Source organism: Mustela putorius, unplaced genomic scaffold, assembly GCF_011764305.1.
Source record: "Mustela putorius furo isolate JIRA1106 unplaced genomic scaffold, ASM1176430v1.1 tig00000095_pilon_pilon_pilon, whole genome shotgun sequence".
NCBI lineage: Eukaryota > Metazoa > Chordata > Mammalia > Carnivora > Mustelidae > Mustela > Mustela putorius.
This window is the reverse complement of record NW_025421280.1, coordinates 28,466,879-28,492,146: the sequence shown is the minus strand read 5'-3', so window position 1 is coordinate 28,492,146 and position 25,268 is coordinate 28,466,879. Positions and strand designations below refer to the sequence as shown.

At 44.3% G+C, this 25,268-nt stretch overlaps 1 protein-coding gene across 2 annotated transcripts; it reads right to left on the bottom strand.

Annotated features, from left to right (window-relative positions):
• Positions 1 to 830: 830 nt before the first annotated feature.
• On the bottom strand, positions 831 to 25,259 carry CALR3 (calreticulin 3). 2 transcript variants are annotated; one of them, XM_004761083.2, is made up of 9 exons: positions 25,038 to 25,259; positions 24,716 to 24,817; positions 21,837 to 22,040; positions 13,514 to 13,608; positions 10,122 to 10,310; positions 6,397 to 6,504; positions 6,187 to 6,315; positions 5,516 to 5,608; positions 831 to 1,292 (listed from the first exon to the last, which is right to left on the bottom strand). In XM_004761083.2, the coding sequence occupies exons 1-9, from the start codon at positions 25,120 to 25,122 to the stop codon at positions 1,149 to 1,151; spliced, it is 1,149 nt and encodes a 382-aa protein (XP_004761140.1). In that variant the 5' UTR covers positions 25,123 to 25,259; the 3' UTR covers positions 831 to 1,148. The 2 variants fall into 2 exon arrangements, with proteins under 2 accessions (XP_004761140.1, XP_044938167.1); XM_045082232.1 differs by lacking the exon at positions 25,038 to 25,259 and having other exon boundaries at positions 24,639 to 24,746.
• Positions 25,260 to 25,268: the final 9 nt, after the last annotated feature.

The following is a 25,268-nucleotide window of genomic DNA, read 5'->3' as shown; positions in this document are numbered from 1 at the left end:
TATATATATTTTTAAGTCCACATTTGAAAGTCTGCCAACTTCAGCCAAAGTGAGAACAAAACTGCTAGAATTTCACTTCATGGGCAGACTTTTCACATGGATCACCTAGCAATGTGCCACATATAATTTCTAACATATCCAGCTTATTTGTAGTATCACTGGATTCTAGATTCTTGGTGTTCTAAATTTTATTACTTCCAACACAACTTTCTATGTGCAAAAAGCCATCTTCAAATGAGAAGACTCTTAAGTATGACTTTTAAAAAGCAAATTATTTGGTCAAGGCAAAAAAACTGAGCTGAGGGCACCTGGGTGGCTCAGTGGGTTAAGCCGCTGCCTTCAGCTCAGGTCATGATCTCAGAGTCCTGGGATCGAGTCCCACATCGGGCTCTCTGCTCAGCAGGGAGCCTGCTTCCCTCACACTCTCTCTTTCTCTCTGCCTGCCTCTCTACCTACCTGTGATCTCTCTCTGTCAAATAAAATAAAATAAAATCTTTAAAAAAAAAAAAAAAAAAAAGATGGATTTAATTAAAAAAAAAAAAAACTGAGCTGAGAAGTAATGACTGTTTTCACTTGAGAAAATGCATTTCATTCCTCTCTCTTACACAGAACAAAAGGCCACAGAAGTGGGTCACAGAGTGAGGAAAAAGAAGCAGCGGCTTCTTTATGGCACAACAAAAGTCTGTGCACACAGACCTGGGTTCTCCAAAATAACCAGTATTCCAGTGAAGCCTGCTGAACCTTTCTACATGAATGACGTGTGTAAAGGTTTCATGTTGGAAAAGGTTAGCATATGCTGTTAGTAATTTGCAGCCCGAGGAAATAAGGTATCATTTCTCCTTTTTCAGGATAAGTTTTCCCAACTTTTATTTATAAAACATTCTGGGGGCTAAGCAAAGATCTTCATATTTTTGGCCAGACTCTCACTGGCCTCCTCTGGCTTCTAGCACTCAGGTTTGTCAAGATAAGACATCTCGGTGCCCAGGGGTGGGGCCTCAGGGAACACCAGACCAACCCCACCGAGAAGCGTAGGAACATTCTCAAAGAAAACTGGACAAATTACCACATATGTTGACGTTTGCACTTTTACATGGAGATTAAAGTAGAAACAAGGTTTTACCAGTCATCTTTATCTGGGGTGGGAATGATTAAAGTTCATCCTTCCTGTGAAATCTCTGGAAAGTGTTTTCTTGCCCACCAAACCTGCCCATCAGCAGCTCCTGCTCGTCTTCCTCACGGGCCTTCTTCACTTCCTCCTTGGCCTGTATGGCGTCCATCTCCCTTTCTGGGCCCTTGGAGAAAGAAACAGAGACATGAGACATTAGCCGCTGGGGTTATATTTCTAGCCGCAGGGATGTCTGCCTGCTCCTGCCTTTTTTCAGGCCTCTGCACTGACTGGACATGGCTTGGAAGAGCCCCCAAGGATGCCAGGCCCTTATCACTGAAATCTATAAGTGTGACCTTCTCTGGGAAAGGGGTCTTTGCAAATATGATTAAGTTAAGCATGTTGAGATGCGAGGATTACCCTGGGCCCTAAATTCCATCACAGGTGTCCTCATAGGAGACGGAGAGAGAGATTTGACATACGCACAGACACAAGAGGAGAAGACCATATGAAGGCAGAGGCAGAATTTAGAGCCACGTGGCCACAAACCAATGAACACCAGAAACCACCAGAGGCCGCAAGAGGCGAAGGAAGGATGTTCCCCTAGAGCCTTTGGAGGGAGTGGGGCCCTGCTGATGCCTTGATTTCAGCCCAGTGATATTGATTTTGGACTTCTGGCCTCCAGAACAGTGAGATGATAAATCTGTGTTGTTTCAAACCAGCCAGTTTGTGGTAATCTGTTACAATGGCCATAGGAAATAAATACAACCCCTCCTCTACTTCTTTCTATTCCCAGAGTACCTGGGCCCCGGTCCTTCTCAACTGAGCGGTGAACATGCAATGAAATGAGTCCTCTGAGACTAAGTGAGAAAATCCAGGTACATCAACAGAAGGACTAGGAGGGCAAACACATCAAGGAGGTTTCCGTAGTCATTATCGAAGAAGAGTTTTAGTAAGGCTTTGTGGCAGAAATCAGATTCAAAAAGAAATGGTTCACCATTACAATGAAAAGGTACCCTACTGAATCAGAGAAAATATTTGTAAATTATATCTGATAAGGGATTAATATCCAACATAAATAAAGAACTTACATAACTTAGTAGCAAAAAAAAAAAAAAAAGTCTGATTCAAAAATAGGCAGGGATTCCTGGGTGGCTCAGTCAGTTAAGCAGCTGCCTTCAGCTCAGGTCATGATCTCAGGGTCCTGGGATCAAGTCCCACATTGGGTTCCTGGCTCCACAGGAAGCCTGCTTCTCCCTCTGCCTCTACCTGCTACTCTGCCTGCCTGTACTCTCTCTACCTCTCTGACAAATAAAGAAATAAAATCTTTTTAAAAATTTTAAAAAAAAATGTGCAGAGAATCTGAATAGACATTTTCCAAAGAAGATATACAGAAGGCCAACAGCACAGGAAAAGATGCTCAACATCTCTCATCATCAGGGAAATGTGAATTAAAACCTCAATGAGCTATCACTTTACTACTGTTGGAATGACTAGTATCCAAAAAAACACTACGTAAGCAGCACCGGCCAAGGATGTAGAGAAGAGGGATCCCTCGTACACTGTTGGTTGGAACAGAAATCAGTGCGATCACTACAGAAAACAGTATGACACCTCCTCCAAAATTAAAAATAGCACACTAGATGAATACCATATAATCTGGTAATGCCACTTCCAGCTATTTATCTGAAGAACATGAAAACATTCTCTCAAAACGATATCTGTGGGGCGCCTGTGTGGCTCAGTTGGTTAAGCATCTGCCTTCGGCTCAGGTCCTGATCTCAGGGTCCTGGGATCAAGCCCCAAGAGGGGATCTCCACTCCGTGGCAAGTCTGCTTCTCCCTTTCCCTCTGTGATCTCTCTCTCACTTTCACTCTCTCTCAATAAATAATGTCTTAAAGAATAAAAAAATAAAGACATCTGCACCCCCATGTTTAGTGCAGCATTATTTACAACAGCCAAGACATGAGAGCAACCTAATTGTCCAGATGAATAAAGAAAATGTGATACATTATGTATATGTGTGTCTACACACACACACACACACAGGAATATTACTCAGCCATAAAAAAGAATGAAATCTTGCCATCTGCAACAACGTAGATGGACCTTGAGAGCATTATGCTCAATGATATAAGACAAAGAAAAATACCAAACGATCTCTCTTTATAGTTTTTATTTTCTTTTTTAATGATATTATTTATTTATTTATTTATTTATTTGACAGACAGAGATCACAAGTAGGCAGAGAGGCAGGCAGAGAGAGATAGAGGGAAGCAGGTTCCCTGCTGAGCAGAGAGCCCGATGTGGGGCTCGATCCCAGGACCCTGAGACCATGACCTGAGCCAAAGGCTGAGGCTTAATCCACTAAGCCACCCAGGTGCCCCTGGAATGTTGTTTTTTTTTTTTTTAAGATCTTATTTATTTATTTGACAGACAGAGATCACAAGTAGGCAGAGAGGCAGGCAGAGAGAGAGAGGAGGAAGCAGGCTCCCTGCAAAGCAGAGAGCCCGATGTGGGGCCCATTCCCAGGACCCTGGGATCATGACCTGAGCCGAAGGCAGAGGCTTAACCCACTGAGCCACCCAGGTGCCCCTGTTTTGTTTTGTTTTTTTTAATGAATTCAGAGAAACAGAGAACACATGGATGGTTGCCAGAGGCAGGGTGGAGGGGTGGGTGACATGCGTGAAGGGGGTCAAAAGGTACAAGCTTGCAGTTATAAAAGAAATACGTCATGGGGATATCATGTGCAGCATAGAGAATACAGTCAACAATATTGTAATAACTTCATATGGTGGCAGATGGTAGCTAGATTTATCATGGCAAGCGTTTCCTAATGTATATACATATTGAATCGCTGTTGTACACCCAAAACCAATATAATACTGTATGCCAACTCTACTTCAATTAAAGCAATAAAACACAGGCATTGTGAAAAAGAGGATGTCCAAATGGCCACAAAAGCCATAAAACAGTGCCAACCTTCATTTGCCATCAGGGCAACAGAACTAAAACCGGAGATAGCACTACACACCTAGAGTAACCCACAATCCCCAGTGCCGGTGAGGATTCGAGAAAGAGCAGCCCCTCTGGGAACAGCCGGGCAGTTTCTAATGGGGCTACACTTCTAGTGTAGGACTCAGCTATTCCTGGCTATTTATCTCAGAGAACTGAAAGCACACATCCACACTCAAAAACCGTAAGCAAATATTTATAAGAGCTTTGTTCATATGTCAAAAACTGGAAACAACCCAGTTGTCTGTTGCCTGAAAAGATAAAAGGACTCAGCAGTTCGAAGAAACCAACTGCTCACTGATACCCCAGCAACACCACAGACCCCAGACACATCATGCTTGAGAAGCAGGCTCAAAAAGACTGCATGCCACGGAAGCCTGGGTGGCTCAGTTGGTTGAGTGTCTGCTTTCAGCTCGGGTTATGAGCCCAGGGTCTGGGGAGCGAGTCGCTCAGCAGGGAGCCTGCTTCAGCCCTCCGCCTGCATCTCCCCCTGCTGGTGCTCTCTTTTTCTTTCTCTCTGACAAATAAATAAATAAAATCTTAAAAAAAAAAAAAAAAAAGACTGCACTTGATGAATCCATTTATAGGACAGTCTGAAAAAGGCAAGATGGTAGGGACAGATACCGGATCAGTGGCAGGCTCTGAGTGGGAGAAGGTTTGGCTACAAAAGGCCCAAGGAGACTTTGGGGAGTGGTGACACTCTTCTGCATTTGGATTTCTGTTGGTGGTTTTACAACTGTATTCGTTTGTCAAAACTCACAGGCCTCTCCACCAGGAAAGGGTTAAGTCTTATGGTATATAAATTATACTTCAGGAAATCTGACTTGTCAGCAACTGACAGTGATACCCAGTATAGCCAAAGCTATGGCATAAACCAAGACTCTCATCTACGGCACAAAGGAACAGAAAATAGGGACACCTTGAAAACTGTTTGGCTGTGTGGCCCCTGGTGACCCAGGTTGTCCCTCTCCTGGGCATGCACAGGAATGATGGTAACAGCTTTATTTACGAGGCCACAAGCTGGAAACAATCCAAAGCTGCATCAACAGAGAACAGAGACCTATGTTCTGAAATATTCACCCACTAAAAACGAGCCGCTGCCGTATTTGATAATATGAGCCCCACGGCACTGCCTGAATGAGTAAACACTGGATGGCTCCATTTATATGAATTTCAAAAGGAGGTTAATTGGACATATGGTGGTCGTTCCTTTGGGGGTTGATGGCGGCTGGGAGTGGGTGGGAGGTTGTTCCTGGAACCTGGCTAACATTCTGTATCTGCATCCTGATCTGGGTGGGTTTTCTACTGAAAACCCATTGAGCCCTTTCATATATGTTCAACTCAACTACAGAAATAAGTGAATAATGAACGAGAAGTTCACTGTGTTTACCGTACCTTTGTTTCCCCCCAAGTAGCCTTGCCAAAATTCTCAGCATACTCCTCGTCATCTGTGATCAGGAAATTATCGAAGATGGTTCCTGATCTCACCTGTGGATGAAAATGAGGCCTTTCTTACTGATGTGAGGAATACGGCAGCTTTCCACCAAGAAACGGTTGCATTTGGCTCAGTGCTCTCGACAGTAGCAGGTGCTTAAACCCATTTCTAAAACGTCCATTCCCTCCAAGGCATTGGTTCTCAAACTTAGGTGCATACTGGGGTCACCAACAATATTTTAGAAACTCCAGATGCCTGGCCTCACTCACACGATGATGATTTAACTGGTCCCCGGTGCTACCTGGGCATGAAGACTTGGAAGAGCACCCAAGAGACTCGAGCATTCCATGATGGTTGCCAACCGCTGCCTGAAAACCTTACTGTGCAAAGTGGGGCTCGGCCAGCAGCAGTAGCCCTGCCCAAGCAGAGGAGTGACAGGTTCCCAGGGAGGGAGATAGGAGGTGTCCAGAGGGCAGAAAGGATGTCTATTTTGTCCCCGGCTATGTGTCTTGGGTCTGGGGCCAGGGGCCAGGCACATAGTAGGAGCTCAAGGAGTACTAGCTATGTGAACAAAGGAGTTTAGGCTGAAGCTCAGAGTTCTCAAACTATAGCAAATTAAAATCCACGTGACCTGCCAAAGTTCCAGGCCAATGGCACCAATGTTCTCAAATTCGGAGAGGTCGTATTCTGTTAGATAGCTGTTTTTCATCTTCTGATGCAGCCAAATGTCTTTGTCTATACCCTCTGGTTTCAGGCCGTCCTGCAACAACAAACTCTTTTAAGTGGTGCAGGAGGGTGGGAGGGGCATTCCAGGGAGTCACAGGGAGAGGATGTCACGCACCTGGTATGGAGGCTTTTGCAGCATTGGCCCCTGCCAGTCCCCCTCTAGCTCGCTGTTCCAGTCGCTTGGCTTGCTGGCACTGGCATCCAAAAAATGCTTCTCCCAGTCCTAAAATGTAAGGGAAAAAAAATCGATTCCCAGATTTGAGAAAAGAAGCTACCAAGAGGAAGGAGCAGGCCCGTGGCCCTGGTCACAATTTCCCCATCACTTTGGTGGCCATAGGGCCAAGTGCTCGGGGTTGCCAGTCCCACCGAGGGTTTTGGGGCCACACACAGCTGGGATTTTCTCCCTAAGCCTTGGCGTGATTGCACCACACTCCCCAAGCTGGTGAGAGGAACAAGAGTGAGCAAAACTTGAAATAGTGGCTAAAGTTAAATGAGGGGGCAAGGAGACCCTGTGCGGCTTCGTCGGTTAAGCAGCTGACGGTTGGTTTCAGCTGTGGTCATGATCTAAGGGTCCGGGGATTGAGTCCTGTGTTGGGCTCTGTACTCAGTGAGGAAGCAACTTCTCTCTCTCCTTTTCCCTCTGTCCCTCCCCTGACTCGTGTGCATGCTCTCTCTCTCTCTCTCAAATAAATCTCAAAAAAAAATGATAGGACAAAAGTGACAATGGGCGAGAAGGGGCACACAGTCATTGCTGTTTAGGTAGTCTGACCTTCTACATAGCAGTCATATGCAGAATGTTCCAGAGAGAGAGGCTGGACAACCAGGAAAGTTTCCAGAACTTACCTGAGGACTGCTGGGTAGCAGGAGGAAAGCAGTTATGGTGTATAGACCTTCTATATATATGAATAGTCACACTATACACAGATACGCATGATACATACACGCACATATGCATGTGTACAATGCATAATGAACACACATGCATACAATGCTTATATAATAAACACATATCATATATGTACTCATATATAGTCACATATGTACTCATATATACATATATATACACATCTCTACATATATATGTGGCTTAGTAGATGTTGAACAAATATTTGTTGAATAAATGGATGAGGAAAAGGTGCTATGAATTTGTGTTTATCTAAATATTAACATATTAATACATTAATTATTATAAATATTTATAAATTATTCATTATTTTATAAATATTCATATATTATTAAAATGTGAGTAAATATTAATATATAATATAAGATATATAAATATATATTATATATAATATATTATATATAAAATATATAAATAAATATTGATATGGGGCGCCTGGGTGGCTCAGTGGGTTAAGCCACTGCCTTCGGCTTGGGTCATGATCCCAGGGTCCTGGGATCGAGTCCTGCATCGGGCTGTCTGCTCAGCAGGGAGCCTGCTTCCTCCTCTCTCTCTCTGCCTGCCTCTCTGCCTACTTGTGATCTCTCTCTGTCAAATAAGTAAATAAATTCTTTAAAAAAATATTGATTTAAATATAAAATATCAATATAAATGCATAAAAGTTATCTGCAATGATGCTTTCTCTTTCAGAACAATGGAAAAATAGTAACATTTTGCATTTAGAGTGTGGCTTTTCTGTATTACACACTACTTCTCAATGACTGACCTCTCAGTGACTGAGGATTTGGTCGCCTCTCCTATAGCATTTTGCCCCCAACCCCACCAGCAATGCTGAGCTGCTCGCTCTTGTGCTGGGACCAAGAAATGGCTACAATCCCATCTGGGCAGTTGGCTCCCTACATTGCAGGTGGCAAAATCATTAACCCACCATAAACTCATTTGTTGAGGAACTCACACGGACCCAGACATCTGGACCAAACAGCCAGCCTGGAGGCCCCTTCTGGGAAGCTGATTAGGCCCCACGAGGGAGCCGGCTCACAGACACTCGGCCCTCAGACACGCAGAGAGGCTAGCTGGCACCCAGGTGGCTGGGACTTTCATCCCAATACCGGTGTCTTCTGAGCAGCCAGATCAATTTTCTTTGCCATCCTGTGCCTTGTTACAGTAAGCCTTCTTTCCAGGTGAAAACTACTGCTCTGGTCTGTTTTGAAGGTAAGGAGGAGAGGGAGAAACTTTGTTCTTTTGTTTTCCTGATTACACTGTCTATGATGATGGATTTGATGGTCAGACAGCAGGGCCATGGGTCAGTTTTAGTTGCCAGAAATTAATTGTAAACACAGTCCAGGGGCGCCAGGGGTGCAGACAGTTAAGGGACTGACTCTTGGTTTCAGCTCAGGTCGTGATCTCAGGATCATGAGATAGAGCCCGAGTCAGGCTCTGTGCCCGGGAGGGAGTCTGCCTCAGATTCTCTCTCCCTCTCCCTCTGCCCCTCCCACTCATGCTCTCTTTCTGTCAAATAAATGAATAAATCTTTAACACACACACACACACACACACACACACACACACACACTGAGTCCAGAACTTTCAGTGATGGCAAAGACAACTGTCGTAAGACAAATGGCTCATGGTTTTGGTGCGGAGGTTTGATATTCAAAACAAAATGCTTCGGGGTGCCTGGGTAGCTCAGTGGGTTAAAGCCTCTGCCTTCGGCTCAGGTCATGATCCCAGGGTCCTGGGATCCAGCCCCGCATTGGGCTCTCTGCTCGGCGGGGAGCCTGCTTCCCCCTCTCTCTCTGCCTGCCTCTGCCTACTTGTGATCTCTCTCTCTGTCAAATAAATAAATTAAATATTTAAAAAAAAACAAAATGCTTCAACAACAAATAAACATAAATTGAAAACAAAACAAGACAGAAGGGAGCTCGTGGTGGGTTGAGTGGTAGTTCCCAGGGACGGTTTGTATGTATCCTAAACCTTGGAATCTGGGAAAGCAAGCTTCTATTGAGACAAAGATCTCTGCAGATATAATTCAGGTGAGGATTATCCAGAGGGCCCTACATCCAAGGGCAAACATCTTTAAGAGAGAGAGAGAGAGGACACGAGAAGGCCACGGGAGTGCGGAGGCAGAGCCAGATGTCTACCAGCCCAGGAGCTTGGGAGGCAACAGAAGCTAGAAGAAACAAGGAAAGGATTGTTCCCTGGATACTTCAGAGGGAGTGTGACCCTGACGACACCTGGATTTCTGCCTTCTGCCTTCAAGAACTGTGTGAGAATACATTTCTCTCGCCTTAAGCCACCCACCTTGTGGTATCTTGTTACGGCAGCCCTAGGAACTTAATGCATAGAGGTTACGTTAACAGATTCTTGCTTGTCAGTCACAAGTGTGAGGCTCAAAAAATACTTTATGTTCAGGTTCAGAATAACCAAAAAAAAATCATTTTTATAAATCGTTGCTGATGTATTATCCTTTTTATAGAATAAAAAATTGGTTAAAAAAAAACTTACTTGCTTTCACCTCAAATATTATAAAACTCTTCCACAATATCTGTGTGGCTGGTTTCAGTGGCAAATGTTCCAGAGAGGACGCTTTTTTTTTTTTTTGAAAGATCGATTTTTAAGATTTATTTATTTATTTTAACAGAGAGAGAGAGAGAGAGAGAGAGCTGGGGACAGGGGGAGGGGAGTAGAGGGAGAGAGAATCTGAAGCAGGCTCCATGCCCAGCGTGGAGCCTGATGCAGGGTTCAGTCCCACAACCTTGAGACTGAAATCAAGAGTCAGACACTTAACAGACTGAGCCACCCAGAAGCCCTCTGGGTGAGGACCCTTTGAGTGTGATAATGTTGACCTCACGATCACCAGCCATGTAGCAATCCTACCCAAGTACATACACACTTCGCTGGCACCCTCTCTAGAGCTGTTTGGGATAAATCCATACCTGGGATTTGTCGCCGTCAGCCTGGTCCCAATCCTTGGACTCTGCAGAGGACTTCTCCATCTTCTTAAGTGACGTTAAGTTCCAGTCATACTCGATGTTGCCGGATTCAATCGACTGACCATCGATCTTCACTTCATAAGTGAGGTCTGGTCTTAAAACCAGAGCATAGAGGTGTGTAAAGCCATCAACCTGCACATTTTAAGGGGAGAAAGGATAATGATGAGACCCTTGATGTCTCGGGGCAGGTCTACCTACATGGTTTAAGTCTTCAAAGCCTTGTTATAAAGAGCAAGGAGAGAGGTTCTAGGGACAGGGGTCAACTTGACTAAAAAATGGGTCCTGCGGAAGAAATCCCCCCTTTGTACAAAACTTCCTCGCTACCAAGCAGACCTGAGCGGCTTGCTTCCTTTTGTGTAGACGATGGCTCCCCCCTAGATGCCCACAGGCGGTTATGACAGGGTGGTGGGTACACACCGAGGGACCACTGCTCTGTTTATGAAAAATTATGTGGGAAACAGCTTCCTCTTCTGTACTCCGAAAGACACCAAGTGAAGCCCAGTTTATTTTTCAAAACAGGAGAGAACTTTCTAATGTTCTGAGCTGTCCAGTGGTTTAGGCTCTGCAAGGGCAGGCCTGGTGCCTCTCTTGGTCATAGTTAAGGCCTCAGGCCAGACCCAAGGGAAGCACTCAGCAAGCATCCAATAAGTGAGAGAGGAAGGGTGGATGGTGGGTGCCGGGGAGGTTGGGGGTGTCCAGGACGTGCCTGCCTGTGGGCAGCAAAGGGGACTCCTGCACCATGGTCCAGCAGTAGTCAGTTCTCAAAGTGAGGCCGGGCGGCATCAGTATCATTGGGAAAGGCCTGGGAAACATCCATTCTCAGATCAGCCTGACCTTCTGTATTCAGAGATGCTGACGCTGCTCAGCTTTGGGTACCACTGCCCCAGCAGCTTAAAGGCTCTGTCAGGAGGCCCCTCCCTCTGCTAAGAGCCAAAGGTAAAAGCTTGTCTGGTACCTCTCTGCTCTGCCCTGAGGGACAGGGTGCTGCTGTCCACACCACGGCTGATGGCGCTGTCTGCTCAGTGTCCCTCCCAACCTCTGTAGTTTGCTGGGACAGCTGAGTACATGCTTCTCCCAATGCTCTCTACCCCTCTTAGTCTCTACTCACCTTTCCTAAATTCGACTTTGGGCTCATTGGCCAGGTTGTTGGTACCTTCCAGGATCTAACCACAAGTGCTGGGCCCCCTGAGGGATAACATCCACTCCCACACATATGCAATGGATCCAAAGCAGAATCTTTAATCCCGACCATCGGCCTGAGCTTCAGACCACAGTTTCCAACAACTTACTGGACACCTCTACCTGGATGTCTGCTGGGATTTCACAACCGGTAGTTCCAATCAAAACTCCCGAGTGTGCCCTGGCCTCCTTATTGGTCTTTGCTTTTCCTAATGATGAAGAGCAGGCAGCTGAGAGTCATGGTCCACATCTTCAGGACTCACATTCCCAATACTGTGAAGTCCTCTAGGTCCTGCCCCTGAATTATCTGCCCAAACAGTCCCCTGTTCTGCATCCCGCTGAAGCCTTAGCCTTCAGCCTTCTCCCTGCCTACTGATCACCCTGTCCCTTCACCGCTCCTCCCCAGAGAGAGTCTCCAAGGCATTTTTCTTTCTTTCTTTTTTTTTTTTTTAAGATTTAATTTATTTATTTGACAGACAGAGATCACAAGTAGGCAAAAGGGGCAGGCAGGGAGAGAGAGAGGAGGAAGCAGGCTCCCCGCAGAGCAGAGAGCCGGATGTGGGGCTCGATCCCAGGACCCCGAGATCATGACCTGAGCCGAAGGAAGAGGCTTTAAACCACTGAGCCACCCAGGTGCCCCTCCAAGGTATTTTTCTAACATGCAGATCTGACTCCTTCCTCGAAGACTGCTGAGGGCTGCAGAGGAGGTCCCCAGCCGTTCTCTCACAGCGTCACAGAATGCCGACTACCTGCTGTGAGTCAGTGCTCCTTCAACAGAAGCATTTTATTCTTCTTTTTTTTTTTTAAACGATTTTTTTTTAAATTAATTTGACAAAGAGAAATCACAAGTAGACGGAGAGGCAGCCAGAGAGAGAGAGAGAGGGAAGCAGGCTCTCTGCTCAGCAGAGAGCCCAATGCGGGACTCGATCCCAGAACTCTGAGATCATGACCTGAGCCAAAGGCAGCGGCTTAACCCACTGAGCCACCCAGGTGCCCGCATTTTATTCTTCTAACAGGTAGCCGAAATAGCACCTGTCTGAGAGCATCATCAGCCTGCAGGTGCCACTCAGGGGGCCTCCTAGGGTGGCTGACCTGAGCAAATCCTGCTCTAACCTCCCCAGCACAGTCCAGGCCAGGCTTCACAACCTATGTTGGCATCACCCCTGCTCTCTCCCACATACCTGATGCACAAGTGAACAATTTATTGGGAATCAGGTGTAAAACCTGTGCACTAAGATGGGTTTCAAGCTCTCTCTCACGCCCCCTAGGAGGATGTCGGGCCTCTCCATGCAGAGGGGACCCGATGATCCTATGTAGCCACCAAGTTAGTGGGTGGGAACCATGTTGCTGATGGAGAGTCACTGGGGCTCCGTGGGGAGACCAAACACCCCCCAGCTTGGGTCAGGACTGAAGAAGGGGTGGTTATGGACACTTTCCCTCTGTGCCATCAACGTGCTCTCGAAACACACTCTGGCCTCCTGCCCAAATTCACGCAGATTGGTGGAGGCTTCCCATGTTGGAGCTCTGGGCACTGGGGGGACCCCACAGGACAGGTCCCTGTTTCCTGGCCGCTACATTCAAATGGAGGGGCTGCTTCAGGGAGTGTACCCTCCCTCCATGGGCCCAGCGCCAGGGGACTTGACGCAAGTTGTGTCTTTGGAGAAGTCCTGGGCTGGGCTGTGGAGTCATAATTGGCCCCAAGGCAGAAAGTGTTATTTTCACAGGATCCATGGATAGAAAGTAAGAAAGTATGCTTTCATTTCAAAACATTCCTGTTTCTAAATGCTTTGGTATTTTGAAGATTAATTTCTCTAAGACTTTTTCCCTCCACGCTGAATATTTATTTCATTCCTTAGTGAGGATGGATACAGCAGAAATGTGACTCTACTGCTGTAACCCTTACAAGGCAAGTTACAGTGCAGCTTGCAGTAAAAAGTGCATTTGCCCTCCTGATGGGTATAAACTTCAGAAAACAAGCCAACAGGGTATGTAAGTGTCTCTAATGAGCCTGGTAAACTGGAAACCAAGGGGCGGGGGTGTGTTGCTAAGATCCATTCCTGGCTCAGTTCAGTATCTTAAGACCAAAACTATTTTCTCTAAATTTAGGTTATCAGAAGAGCTAACATAATTACAGATTTGAATACGAAAGCATTTACCTTACACCTGATTGATTTCTTGTTTGAGTGATACTGATTCTTGAAATGTAAAATAACATGAACTTTCTTGATATCAAATCCACAAATATCAGGTCCTACAAAAAAAAAAAAATACAAGCTGCACTCAATTTCCTTCGCTCATGCGTCACCACAGGAAATCCGCAACCATTCCCCTGAAGTAAGGTACGAGGACCAGAAGCTTGCGTGTGCAGGAGTCATCAGACTTTGGCATGGATACTGAAATGGACAGCGACACCTTTGGACTCAAGTGAAAGGCAGCACGTGAGTAAGAAAAGGATTTAACAGTCAAGGAAGCATTCCCGATGTGCTGTCCGAGGCTTGGGTTCACTTGGAAGCTCTGAGAGGTGCCCTGTGCCCAGGTGAGGGCTTCAGGGATGGACTAGCTGGCTGGGATTCCTGCTCTCTTTCGCTGTGGGAAAACATATTTGCAATCCTCATGCCTGTGTCCTATTCTCTAAAATGGGGATGTGAATCAACCACGGCTATTTTTGCCAATTAGATGAGCTAAAGGGTATAAAGCATTTAATATAGCAAAGCTCAGTATTTGTTCCTATTATGTCCCAAGACAACACGCACATATTCAGATTAAGGTTTTCTGAACATACTAAACAAGGTTTGCAGGAGGGATCTGGAAAATTTGTCAAACCTTCCAGGGATAACCTTCCGGGGATGTTTGGAATTACCCCACTGCTGCTTTATTGACCTTAAGCCTTAGGAATGTACTAGAGCATCCGTCTGTCTCAAATCAAATTCCACCACATCCACTAACCCGGGACTGCATCCGCCCCCAGGGATTCTGTGAAGCTGTGTAAACACAAGCAGATGACTGCAATTTTTTTTTCTAGAACTTGCAGTGATGAACCTTCAGAATAAGAGAGATCCAGGCTGCACATAATTACTTGAAGGATATTATCAATTTGCCAGAGTGGATGTGACATTGAACTTGGAAGCAGCATCGATGTCTATTGCCCTGAGTTCTCAGAGGATGCTTGTTTATATAATTTCCTTTTCTTCTAATCACTGGAAAAGATCCCAGTTCAATTTTTAAAACAAACGCTATGGTATGTGAACTATTTGTATGAAAAGCTATTACCTGGGGATTAAAAGATGAAGTTCTTCCCTCAAAACTGGTCAGAATTCTCCTATTTCTAAGCACCTACATATTTTAAATATTAAATTAAGCTTCGGAACATGCCCAGACATGACCGGAAAATCTGGACATTTTCCGTTAACAGCGATCATAAAATATTTATGTGCATAATGTATTTTTATGAGAAAATGGGGTAGACAGAAGGACTCTAAACAGGCTGATCTGCCTTTGGGCAAGGAAGTTTAATCTTTGTGAGCTTCAGATTTTGTTTTGGTTTTTTTTTTTTTGAGATATTAATTTGTTTGAGGTAGATTAAGCGCGGGCGGGGGTGGGGGGAGTGGAGGAGGGGGGGCAATAAGCAGGGGGAGATTCAGAGGGAGAGGGAAAGGGAGAAGCAGACTCCCCACTGAGCAGGGAGCCGACACAGGGCTCACACCGGACACAGGGCTCACACCGCAACACCAGGACCTAAGCCCAAGCCGGAAGCTTAAATGCTTAACCTACTGAGCCCCCCAGCCCCCCTCCCTCCCCGAGCCTTAGTTGTTGTTTTTGTTTTTCAAGATCTTATTTATTTATTTGATGGAGACACAGAGAGAGAACATGAGCAGAGAGGGGGAGAAGCAGATTCCCCACTGAGCAGGGAGACGGGATCCCAGGACCCTCAGATCAAGACCTGAGCAGAAGGGAGATGCTTAAATGACTAAGCCACCTAGGAGCCCGCCTCCATTTTTTTATTTGCAAAATGGAAGCCCGTTTACTGATTTCCTAGGGTTTAGACATAATCTAAGATTGCATTTGTAAGGCCCCTGGCAATGGCCCAACTTCTCTTTTTCCCTTCAACCTCACAAGCCTTAGCAAGCTGCTCTCATGTCAAAGAGGAGAGCTGAGGCATCACGGGGAAGTGTTCTAACAGTGACACAATGGGTTTAACTAAAATGCAACTGAGGGCGCCTGGGTGGCTCAGTTGGTTAAGCAATTGCCTTCAGCTCAGGTCACGATCCTGAAGTCCTGGGACTGAGTCCCTTGTGGGGATCCCATCTCCACAGGGAGTCTGCTTCTCCCTCTGACCTTCTCACCTCTCATGCTCTCTCTCACTGTCTCTCTCTCTCTCTCAAATAAATAGATAAAATCAATAGATAAAATCTTTTAAAAAAAAATAAAATGCAACTGAATTAAAAGCAAAAATAATACAGATAATTTACTTGGCTTTTCTTTTTTCCTCCAAAGTAAGTTGCTTCACAATTCAGATGTAGAAGACACGTTATATATAATTAGAAAATGGGGTTTCTAGCTAGTGTTTGTGGTGATTTTTGTTTACCAAACCCAACTAAATGAAATACTTGTGAAAGCATCTCTGATTCCACAGGTAATATATATATATTTTTTGCCAGATATCTCTGCCATCCCATTTTAAGAGAATAATAATAACCCAAACCAAGCCACTTTGATTTCCTTTTTAATCAAAATAAAGACTTTCTCCATTCCAGATTTTAAATTCAAGAGTAAATGGGAGGCATGGCAGAGGAGAAAGAAGTGGGGAGAGGTTGGGGACTGTGCAGTTGGTGGAAACTGGGTCTATGTAATTCTGTGGCCTTGGAAAAGTCTCCTTACCCTCTAAAGACAAGGCAGGAATACATCCAAATCCAATAAATAATCTAATAATATCTATTCTCTCTATTTCTTTTTTGTTTTAAAAGATTATATTTTATATTATTTGACAGAGAGAGAGTGTGTGTGTGCACAAGCAGGCAGAGCAGGAGAGGGAGAAGCAGGCTTCCTGCTTAGCAGGGGATGCAGGATCCCAGGCCCCTGGGATCATGACCTGAGCCCAAGCCAGACGCTTAACCGACTGAGCCACCCAGGCACCCCTATTCTCTCTACTTCTGTGTCACACTATGACCAGCAGTGTACACAAACGTGAGGACAGTATAACAGGTGTCTGAAGCCTGCTGCTGATCATGATAAATTCACAGAGAAGCATGGAAAAATGATGACAGAGAAAACCTCTACAAGACGTCCACATCACAAGAAGAGAATTTTAAAAAATGATTCTCCACATTTGAATGATCAATGGATATTCTAAAACCGTATTTCCATTCCTAACTTTTTTTTCACTTTTGAAAACTGTGGTAAAATATGCATAAAATCTATCACCTTGGGACGCCTGGGTGGCTCAGTTGGTTAAGCAGCTACCTTCGGCTCAGGTCATGATCCCGGCGCCCTGGGATCGAGTCCCACATCGGGCTCCTTGCTCAGCGGAGAGCCTGCCTCTCCCTCTGCCTCTGCCTGCCATTCTGTCTGCCTGTGCTTGCTCTCCCTCTCTCTCTCTGATAAATAAAATCTTTAAAAAAAAAAAAAACTATCACCTTAACCATTTTTAAGTGTACCTTCCAATGGCATTAAATACCTTCACATCATTTTGCACTCATCACCACCATCCACCCCCCAACTCTTTTCACCTTATAAAACTGAAACTCTACACCCATGAATAACCCTCATTCTCACCCGCCCCCATCCCCTGGCAGCCACCATTCTATGTTCTATCTCTAGAATTTTGACTACTCTAAGGACCTAAAATAAGTGGAATTGTGTAGTACTTGTCTTTTTTTTTTTTTAAGATTTTTTATTCATCCATTTGACAGAGAGAGATCACAAGTAGGCAGAGAGGCAGGCAGAGAGAGAGAGAGGAGGAAGCAGGCTCCCTGCTGAGCAGAGAGCCTGATGCGGGACTCGATCCCAGGACTCTGAGATCATGACCTGAGCCGAAGGCAGCGGCTTAACCCACTGAGCCACCCAGGCGCCCCAGTACTTGTCTTTTTGTGTCTTATTTCACTTAGAATAATGTCCTCGAGGTCATCCATATTGTAGTAGGTGTAGCACTGTCCTCCTTTATGAAGCGAAATAATGTTTCATTGTATGGACACTACATTTGTTTATCCACTCATCTGCTGATGGACACTCGAGTCCTCTAGTTTCGGTCTTCTTATTTTTTTTTTAAAGATTTATTTATTCATTTAAGAGAGAGAGAGAGAGAGAGCGCGCATGCGCACATGTAAAAATAGGGGAAGGGACAGAGGAAAAGAGAATCCTGAAGCAGACTCCCCACTGAACGAGGAGCCCAAAACAGGGCTCCATCCCAGGGCCCTGCGATCATGACCTGAGCTGAAATCAAAAGTCAGTTACCCCATCAACTGAGCCACCTAGGCACCCCCTTGGTCTTCTTTTTTGAGACTGTTTTGGCTATTCAAGGTCTCTTGAGATTCCATATGAATTTTAGAATGGGTATTTCCATTTCTGCAAAAAAAAAAAAGTCATTGAAATTTTAATAGGAACTAGACTGAATCTATATATTGCTGTAGAATCTGTAGATTACTTTGTCTAGTGTTGACATTTTAACACTATTGAGTCTTCCAATCCTATGAACATGGGATATGTTTTCATTTATTTCTATTTTCTTTAATTTCCTTCAGCAATACTTTGTAGTTATCACTGTACAAGTTTTTCACCCCCTTGCTTAATTCCTAAGTATTTTACTATCTTGGATGCTATTATAAATAGAATTGCGTTTGTAATTTCACTTTCAGATTGTTCTTTGTTCATATATAGGATGTAACTGTTTTTTTGTGTGTTGACTTTGTATCCTGCTACTTTGCTGAATTCATTCATCAGTTCTAATAGATGGTGTGTGTGTATGTGTGTGTGTAATCTCTATGGTCTTCTATGTATAAGATCATATCATCTGCAAATAAAGATCATTTTATTTCTTCCTTTCCAATTTGGATGATTTGTATTTATTTTTCCTGCCTAATTGCTCTGGCTAGAGCTTCTAGTACAATGTTGAATAGAAGTGGTAAGAGTGGTCATCCTTGCCTTGTTTCAGATCTTACAGGAAAAGCTTTCTCTTTCACCAGAGTATGTTTTCTGTGGGTTTTTTGTAGATGGCTTTTATTATATTGAAGTAGTTTCTTGCTATTCCTAGTTTGTCGACTTTTTATCTTCAAATGATAAAATTATTGATGATCATGTGTTTTTCTTTCATTCTGTTGAGGTATCTGCTGAATTCTTTTGCGGTATTTTGTCGAGAATTTTTGCATCAGTGTCCATAAACAGTGTCCATAAACTACTGTTCTGTAGTTTTCTTTTCTTGTAGTGTCTGGTTTGGTGTCAGGATAATGCTGGCTTCACAGAATGAGTTGAGGAATACACATTCCCACCTCTTCAATTTTTTTTTCGTGAAGTTTGAAAAGGATTGGTATTAGTTCTCCTTTAAATGTTTGGTAGAATTCATGAGAGATTAATCAGATTCAGGACTTTTCTTTGGAGAGAAAAGAAATAGTAAAGAGCCTTTACTATTTACAGGTCTCTTTGGATTTTCTATTTCTTTATGATGGAGTCTTGGCAGGGTTTGTGTTTCTAGGAATTTGTCCATTTCATCAAGGTAATCCAATTTTGCAGTATACAACTGTTCTTAGCACTATTTTTTAAAAAAGATTTTATTTATTTGATAGAGACAGAGATCACAAGCAGGCAGAGAGGCAGGCAGAGAGAGCGGGAGCAGACTCCCTGCTGAGCAGAGAGTCCAATGCAGGACTCAATCCTAGGACCCCGAGATCATGACCTGAGCTGAAGGCAGCGGCTTAACCCAGAGCCACCCAGGCACCCTGTTCTTAGCACTATCTTATAATTCTTTTTATTTCTGTAGAATTGGTAGTAACAACCCATTTCTGGTTTTAGTAATTTGAGTCTCCTTTTCCATTTAGCTAAATCCATCACCTAAAGGTTTTGTCAATTTTGTTGATCTTTTTGGAGAACTTTTGATTTCACTGATTTTCTCTGTTCTTCTAGTCATGATTTCATTTATCTCTGCTCTAACCTTTACCATCCCTGTCCACTTCTCCATTCAATTCTACCAGTTTTTGTTTTACATATTTTGATGCTCATTAGGAGTGTAGATGTTTGTAATTGTTACATCCTCTTGCTATATTGACCTTCTTACTAATATGCAATGTCCTTTGTCACTTATAACCTTTATGATTTATTTAAACTCTATTTATACTAGTATATAAATATATATTAATATAGCCACTCTGCTTTCTTTTGGGTGTTATTTGCCTGGAATATCTTTTCCCTTCTGTTTACTTTCAGCCTGTTTCTTTGGATCTCAAGTGAGTGTTTTGTAGAATGCATATGGTTGGCTCATGGGTTTGGTTTTTTTTTTTTTTTTTAAGACTTCTTATGTATTTATTTGACAGAGAGAGAAATAACAAGTAGGCAGAAGTAGGCAGAGAGACAGGCAGAGAGCTCCCTGCTGAGCAGAGAGACCGATACGAGGGCTTGATCCCAGAACCCTGGGATCATGGCCTGAGCTGAAGGCAGAGACTTAACCCACTGAGCCACCCAGGTGCCGCAGATGAAGAAGCAGGCTCCCCACTGAGCAAGGAGCCTGTTGTGGGACTCAATCCCAGGATCCTGGGGTCATGATCTGAACCAAAGGCAGATGCTTAACCAGCTGAGCCACCCAGGGCCCCTCTGGCTTTTGTGTTTTTATCCATTCTGCCAATCCCTGTCTTTTAACTGGAGATTTTCATCCATTTACATTTAATTACTGATAAGAAGGGACTCACTTCTGTAACTCTATTTGTTTTCTATATGCCCTACAGCTTTTTGTTCCTCATTTCCTTCAATGCTGTCTTCTCTTTAGTTGAGTTTTTGTAGGGAAATGTTTAAATTCCTTTTTAATTTCCTTTTGTGTATATCCTACAGCTATTTCTTTGTGGTTATCATAGGGATTACATTTAACACCCTAAAGTTATAATGCTCTAATTTGAGTTTATACCAGTTTAACTTCAATAACACACAAAACTGCTGTTCACCTCTTTGCAACTCTGTGATCAGCAGCAGCAATCCTCAATGAGAGCTCAGTTTCCTGATATTTGGAGGACAGGGTCCTTTTGGCCCACCATTTCTGTGGCAAGCCGTGTGTAGGCTGCTCCTACACATACACATACAAGGCATAGCTATCTGCCTTGTGGCTTGAAATGGGAGATGGGTATATCCACTCTGCTAAGAGCTGAAATTGACTAAAATTAAACTCCCCATTCTTCCCCTGGAAGGAGCAATCTTTCCATAGACTTCAGAGTTTCAAAACAGTTACATCAGATCCTTTTATGATTCTTATCTAGGTAGGGAGATGGATTTCTGAAGTTTCCTACTCTTTTTCCAGAATCCTCTTCATTCTGAAAGTTTTTTGAATCCATGCCCTTCAGCTATGTCTCGTTCCTATGGCCCAAAGCGGTCCCATCCCAATTTTAGCACAACTTTTTATCAATTACTTCTGCTATCAGGAGATATTTAAAGTGCTCCAGGGGCCAGCAGGGGCTAGAGAGGAAACATTTTGGCCTTCCTATCATTTTCATGTGTCGAAAACATTATCCTTCAGTTTTTTTTAAATCATTAAAAATGTTAAAACCCATTCTCAGTCCATGGGGCATAACAAACAGAGGCCAGGGGCTGATGTGGCCCTTGGCCAAGGTCTTCTGAGTCCTGATATATTCCAAGTACCAGGGGCTACATTAATATTAAATAACCAACTTTCTCAAAAGTATAAGAGGGGGTATCTGGGGGCTCAGTTGATTAAGTGGCCAACTCTTGATTTCAGCTCAGGTCACGGTCTCAGGGTCCTGGGATTGAGTCCATGTCTGGCTCCACGCTCAGCAGGGAATCTGTTTCAGGATTCTCTCTCTCTCTCTCTCTCTGCCCCTCTCCCCAACTCACACACTTTCTCTCTCAAATAAATAAATAATTTTTTAAAAAGAAGTTACAATAGAGGGATGTCTGGGTGGCTCAGTCAGTTAACCATCTGCCTTCAGCTCGGGTCATGATCTCAGGGTCCTGGGATCGAGTCCCACATTGGGTTGCCTGCTCAGCAGGGAGTCTGCTTCTCCCTCTGTTTCCTCCCTCCTCCCTGCTCCCTCCCTTCTCCCTCTGCTTGTGTTCCTTCTCTCCCTGTCTCTTTGTCTGTCAAATTAATTAATTAATTAATACAATAAAATGGTATAGTTGCCTTTTCATATTAATTAGGTTAAACAGTACTAAAAACCTTTGGTCAGATATACTCAATACTACTATTTTGGAAAAGTCTTAGTCAGGATTTTATGAAGTGGAAGGATTCAAAGTCCCCAGAAATGGTTGTTTTGTACTATCTAAGCTCACCAAACATAATATAGTACTGGGATTTTCCGTTCAGGTTCTTCTGATCCACGTCTGCAGGGAAGATCTTAACGTAGCCCCCTCCACAGTCCATCTTCTGCTCGTGTTTTACTGTGTACTGAATGACCAGAGTCTTCCCTTTGTTGCTAAACGGTTTGAATCGTGCAGAGATGGCATAGAATCGGCCATTTTGAGTGGTTTGCAGACCTTTAAACAAACAAACAAAGAAACAAATATTCATGAAGGACTGGGAATGACACTGTGCTTAGTGCTGCAGGGAATTAAATGGTTGTCCATTCCCCACCCTCAATAACTTCTGTCACTCTGGAGGCTGAAACATATTTTCACAATAACACACAGGTATACCAGTAACACGCTCTCTGCTGCCACAGAACTTTCCACGCTCTGTTGCTTTTGTGCTCAATACACCACTGTCATGACCTAAGTTAAAGAGACACTTCAGCTCTAAATGACAAATATGCAACTTAATTATGGATGAAAAGTTAATTTTGCTTCATTTTCCAAAGAAATGGTGGGAATATACAATAAAGCTCGTGTAGCAACTTAATTAAAAACAACAACAACAACAACAACAGAGCATCCCACATCTTTTCTTGAATTCTATCTTAAAATAGTTGCTTAAGGGGTGCCTCGGTGGCTCAGTTTTAAGCGGCTGCCTTCAGCTCAGGTCATAATCCCAGGGTCCTAGGATCAAACCCAGCATCAGACTCTCCGCTCAGCGGGAAGCCTGCTTCTTCCTCTTCCACTCCCTCTGCTTGTGTTCTCTCTCTCACTGTCTATCTCTCTGTTTCAAATAAAAATATATATATAGTTGCTTAAGACACACCACAGTAGATGGAGGACAGAGCGCTGTCCTGGAAAAAGTGCTTCACTGCATGGGATGTGCTGGCCCACAGCTGTCCTCTTTTTACAAAAATACCACCCTTTTGTCACATGAATCATCTCATATTTTATACGTTTAGGTGTTCACTTCAAGACTAATCCCCCCCCCCTTTTCAGTACCATTAGGCTCTATGCCAAATCCTTATCATACACTGGAGTAGAAGACAAAGTTGAAAAGAGGCAGTCTTCCTATAGCCTAGTCTTCCCTGCTCCACATTCCTGCCCCCGTACCTGCCAACCTTGAGATCCATCATAAATGCCCTTGGCATTTTCATTTTCTATCAATATGTCCAAGCCTGAACTCATGGCTAACTGCTCACTACCACACTCATCTCTCTCTCTTCCGTTCTCTGCCCAACCCCCTCTTTCTCAAAGAATTTATAGGCTCACCCCCATCCTCTACCCTCTTACCAACCAAGCAATTCCTATGGCTAAGAATCACCACCTCCCTCTCTCTCACCCTCCTCAGCCACCCCCATCATGCCTCACCACTTCTCATCTCTGTCCAACTAAATTCTATTTATCTTCCCATCCACAACTTGTGTGTGAAGGTCCTGGGAGACCACAGTGAAAGGAGGCAAATTAACCAGTATCCCCAGTGCCTTGACCATGTGTGCTCTCAGGAGATGTGTGCCAGAGTGAAGGAAACATAGAGCCTCGGGATCCCAGACCGGACAAGAAAAAAAAACACCGCGGAGGAAAACACAAATGACTCTAAGCGGACACCCTTATCCTTGGATAAGCCTGATGGAACCACCTGCTAATTTCACTCTACTTTTGACCTTGGGCTGGATTTTTTTTTAAAAAAGATTTTATTTATTTATTTGTCAGAGAGAGAGAGAGAGAGCACGCACAAGCAGGCAGAGTGGCAGGCAGAGGCAGAGAGAGACTCGATCTCAGAGGCCCTGGGATCATGACCTGAGCCGAAGGCAGCAGCTTAACCGACTGATCCACCCAGGTGTCCCTTGGCTGAATTTTGATCAACTCACTGGACCAACATGTAATATAGAAAACAAGGCATATATAGTAGCAAACTGGAAGCTGCTGACAGGACAACCCTGCAGTAACAGACTCAAGATGGAGGTTGAGCGGAAGGTTGGTGAAGAGGGAAACTTTTCATCTAAATCAGGGGTCTGCAAACCTTTTCTGCAAAGCCAGAGAACAAATATTTTAGACTTTCTGGGCCATATGATCTCTGTCCCAACTTACTGCCTTTGCAGCACACACACACACACACACACACAAAAGCCATAGCTCTATGTAAATGAATGGGCATGACTGTGTTCCATTCATACTTTACTTATAGACCCTGAAATTTCATATATTTCACTGAATTTTATATAATTTTTATATGGCACAAATACTACTCCCCTTTTCATATTCCCCCAACAATTAAAAATGTAAAAAAATAATTCTTATCTCACCAGCAATGCAAAAAACAGGTGGTAAACAAGTTGTGGTGTGTCCACCTTTGATCAACAGGAATGAGAAGACAGAAGTCATCCTTGCCACCAGAAAGGTACTGACTTGGGGGGTGGGTAGGTGGGGGGTACAAGGGGGACCTCTGAAAATATTCCCTATCTTGACCAGGGTGTATAGATGTAAACACTCCTCCTTCTGTACCCTTAAGATCTATGCACCCGACAACATGTACCTTTTAACCTCAAATTTTTTTTTCTTCTTAAAGTGAAAACAAAAATGAGAAATATCTCTTAACCCTTTTCCCTTTGCAGGTCAGAGGCCTGGGGTCTCCAAACTCATGAGACCAGCTGGGATACAATGGGGCGATCTTGGGCAAGTAAAGAAAGGAAAGAGAAAAAATAATGCCAGACTATATCCAAGCCTTAGTTTTCCCGCCAGTGAACGGGGCTGTAAGAGGTGTTAAGGGTGTGCCACACCTACCCTGCAAGGCTGCTACGGTGGTGGTGGTGGTGGTGGGGTGACCCTTAGCTCGACGTTCTCACCATTCCTACACTAACCTTTGTCTTTCTCTTTATGACCATAAAATTTCCCCGACGAGAGTCTAAAATGCCCAAATTGAGAGTCATTGGTGGATTGCACCCATCGGTTCCTCCAGCGCTCTGTGGGGGGGAAACAACAGCGGTTAGGGCTGAAAGTGTTCACTTAAGTCATGAAAGGTGTATTGGGCGGAGGGGAAGAAGAGGGAGGTTTGAGGCTTCGAAGCTTCGAGGCTTCACCACCACCAATCCCGCGGTGATGGGGTGGGGGGCACTGGTGACTCGGGCTGTTGGCTGGGCAGCTTACGCCCCCACTCCACCACGACGGGTATCGCCTCTTCACCTCCGTCTAGAAATTCCTCTTGGAAGTAGACAGTGGCTAGCACCACCCTCAGCATGCAGACCGCCCAAAGCGGAACGTGAGCCATAGCCAAGAAAGGCGCGCCGCACTTCTTATCATAACCGCTTCTTTGCTCCCAGCTGTCTCCGCGGCGTGCCGGGCCGCCCTGGAACTACAACTCCCGTCACTCCTCGCGATTGTGATCTGAGGCTCCATTGGTCCTCAGCGCGCAGT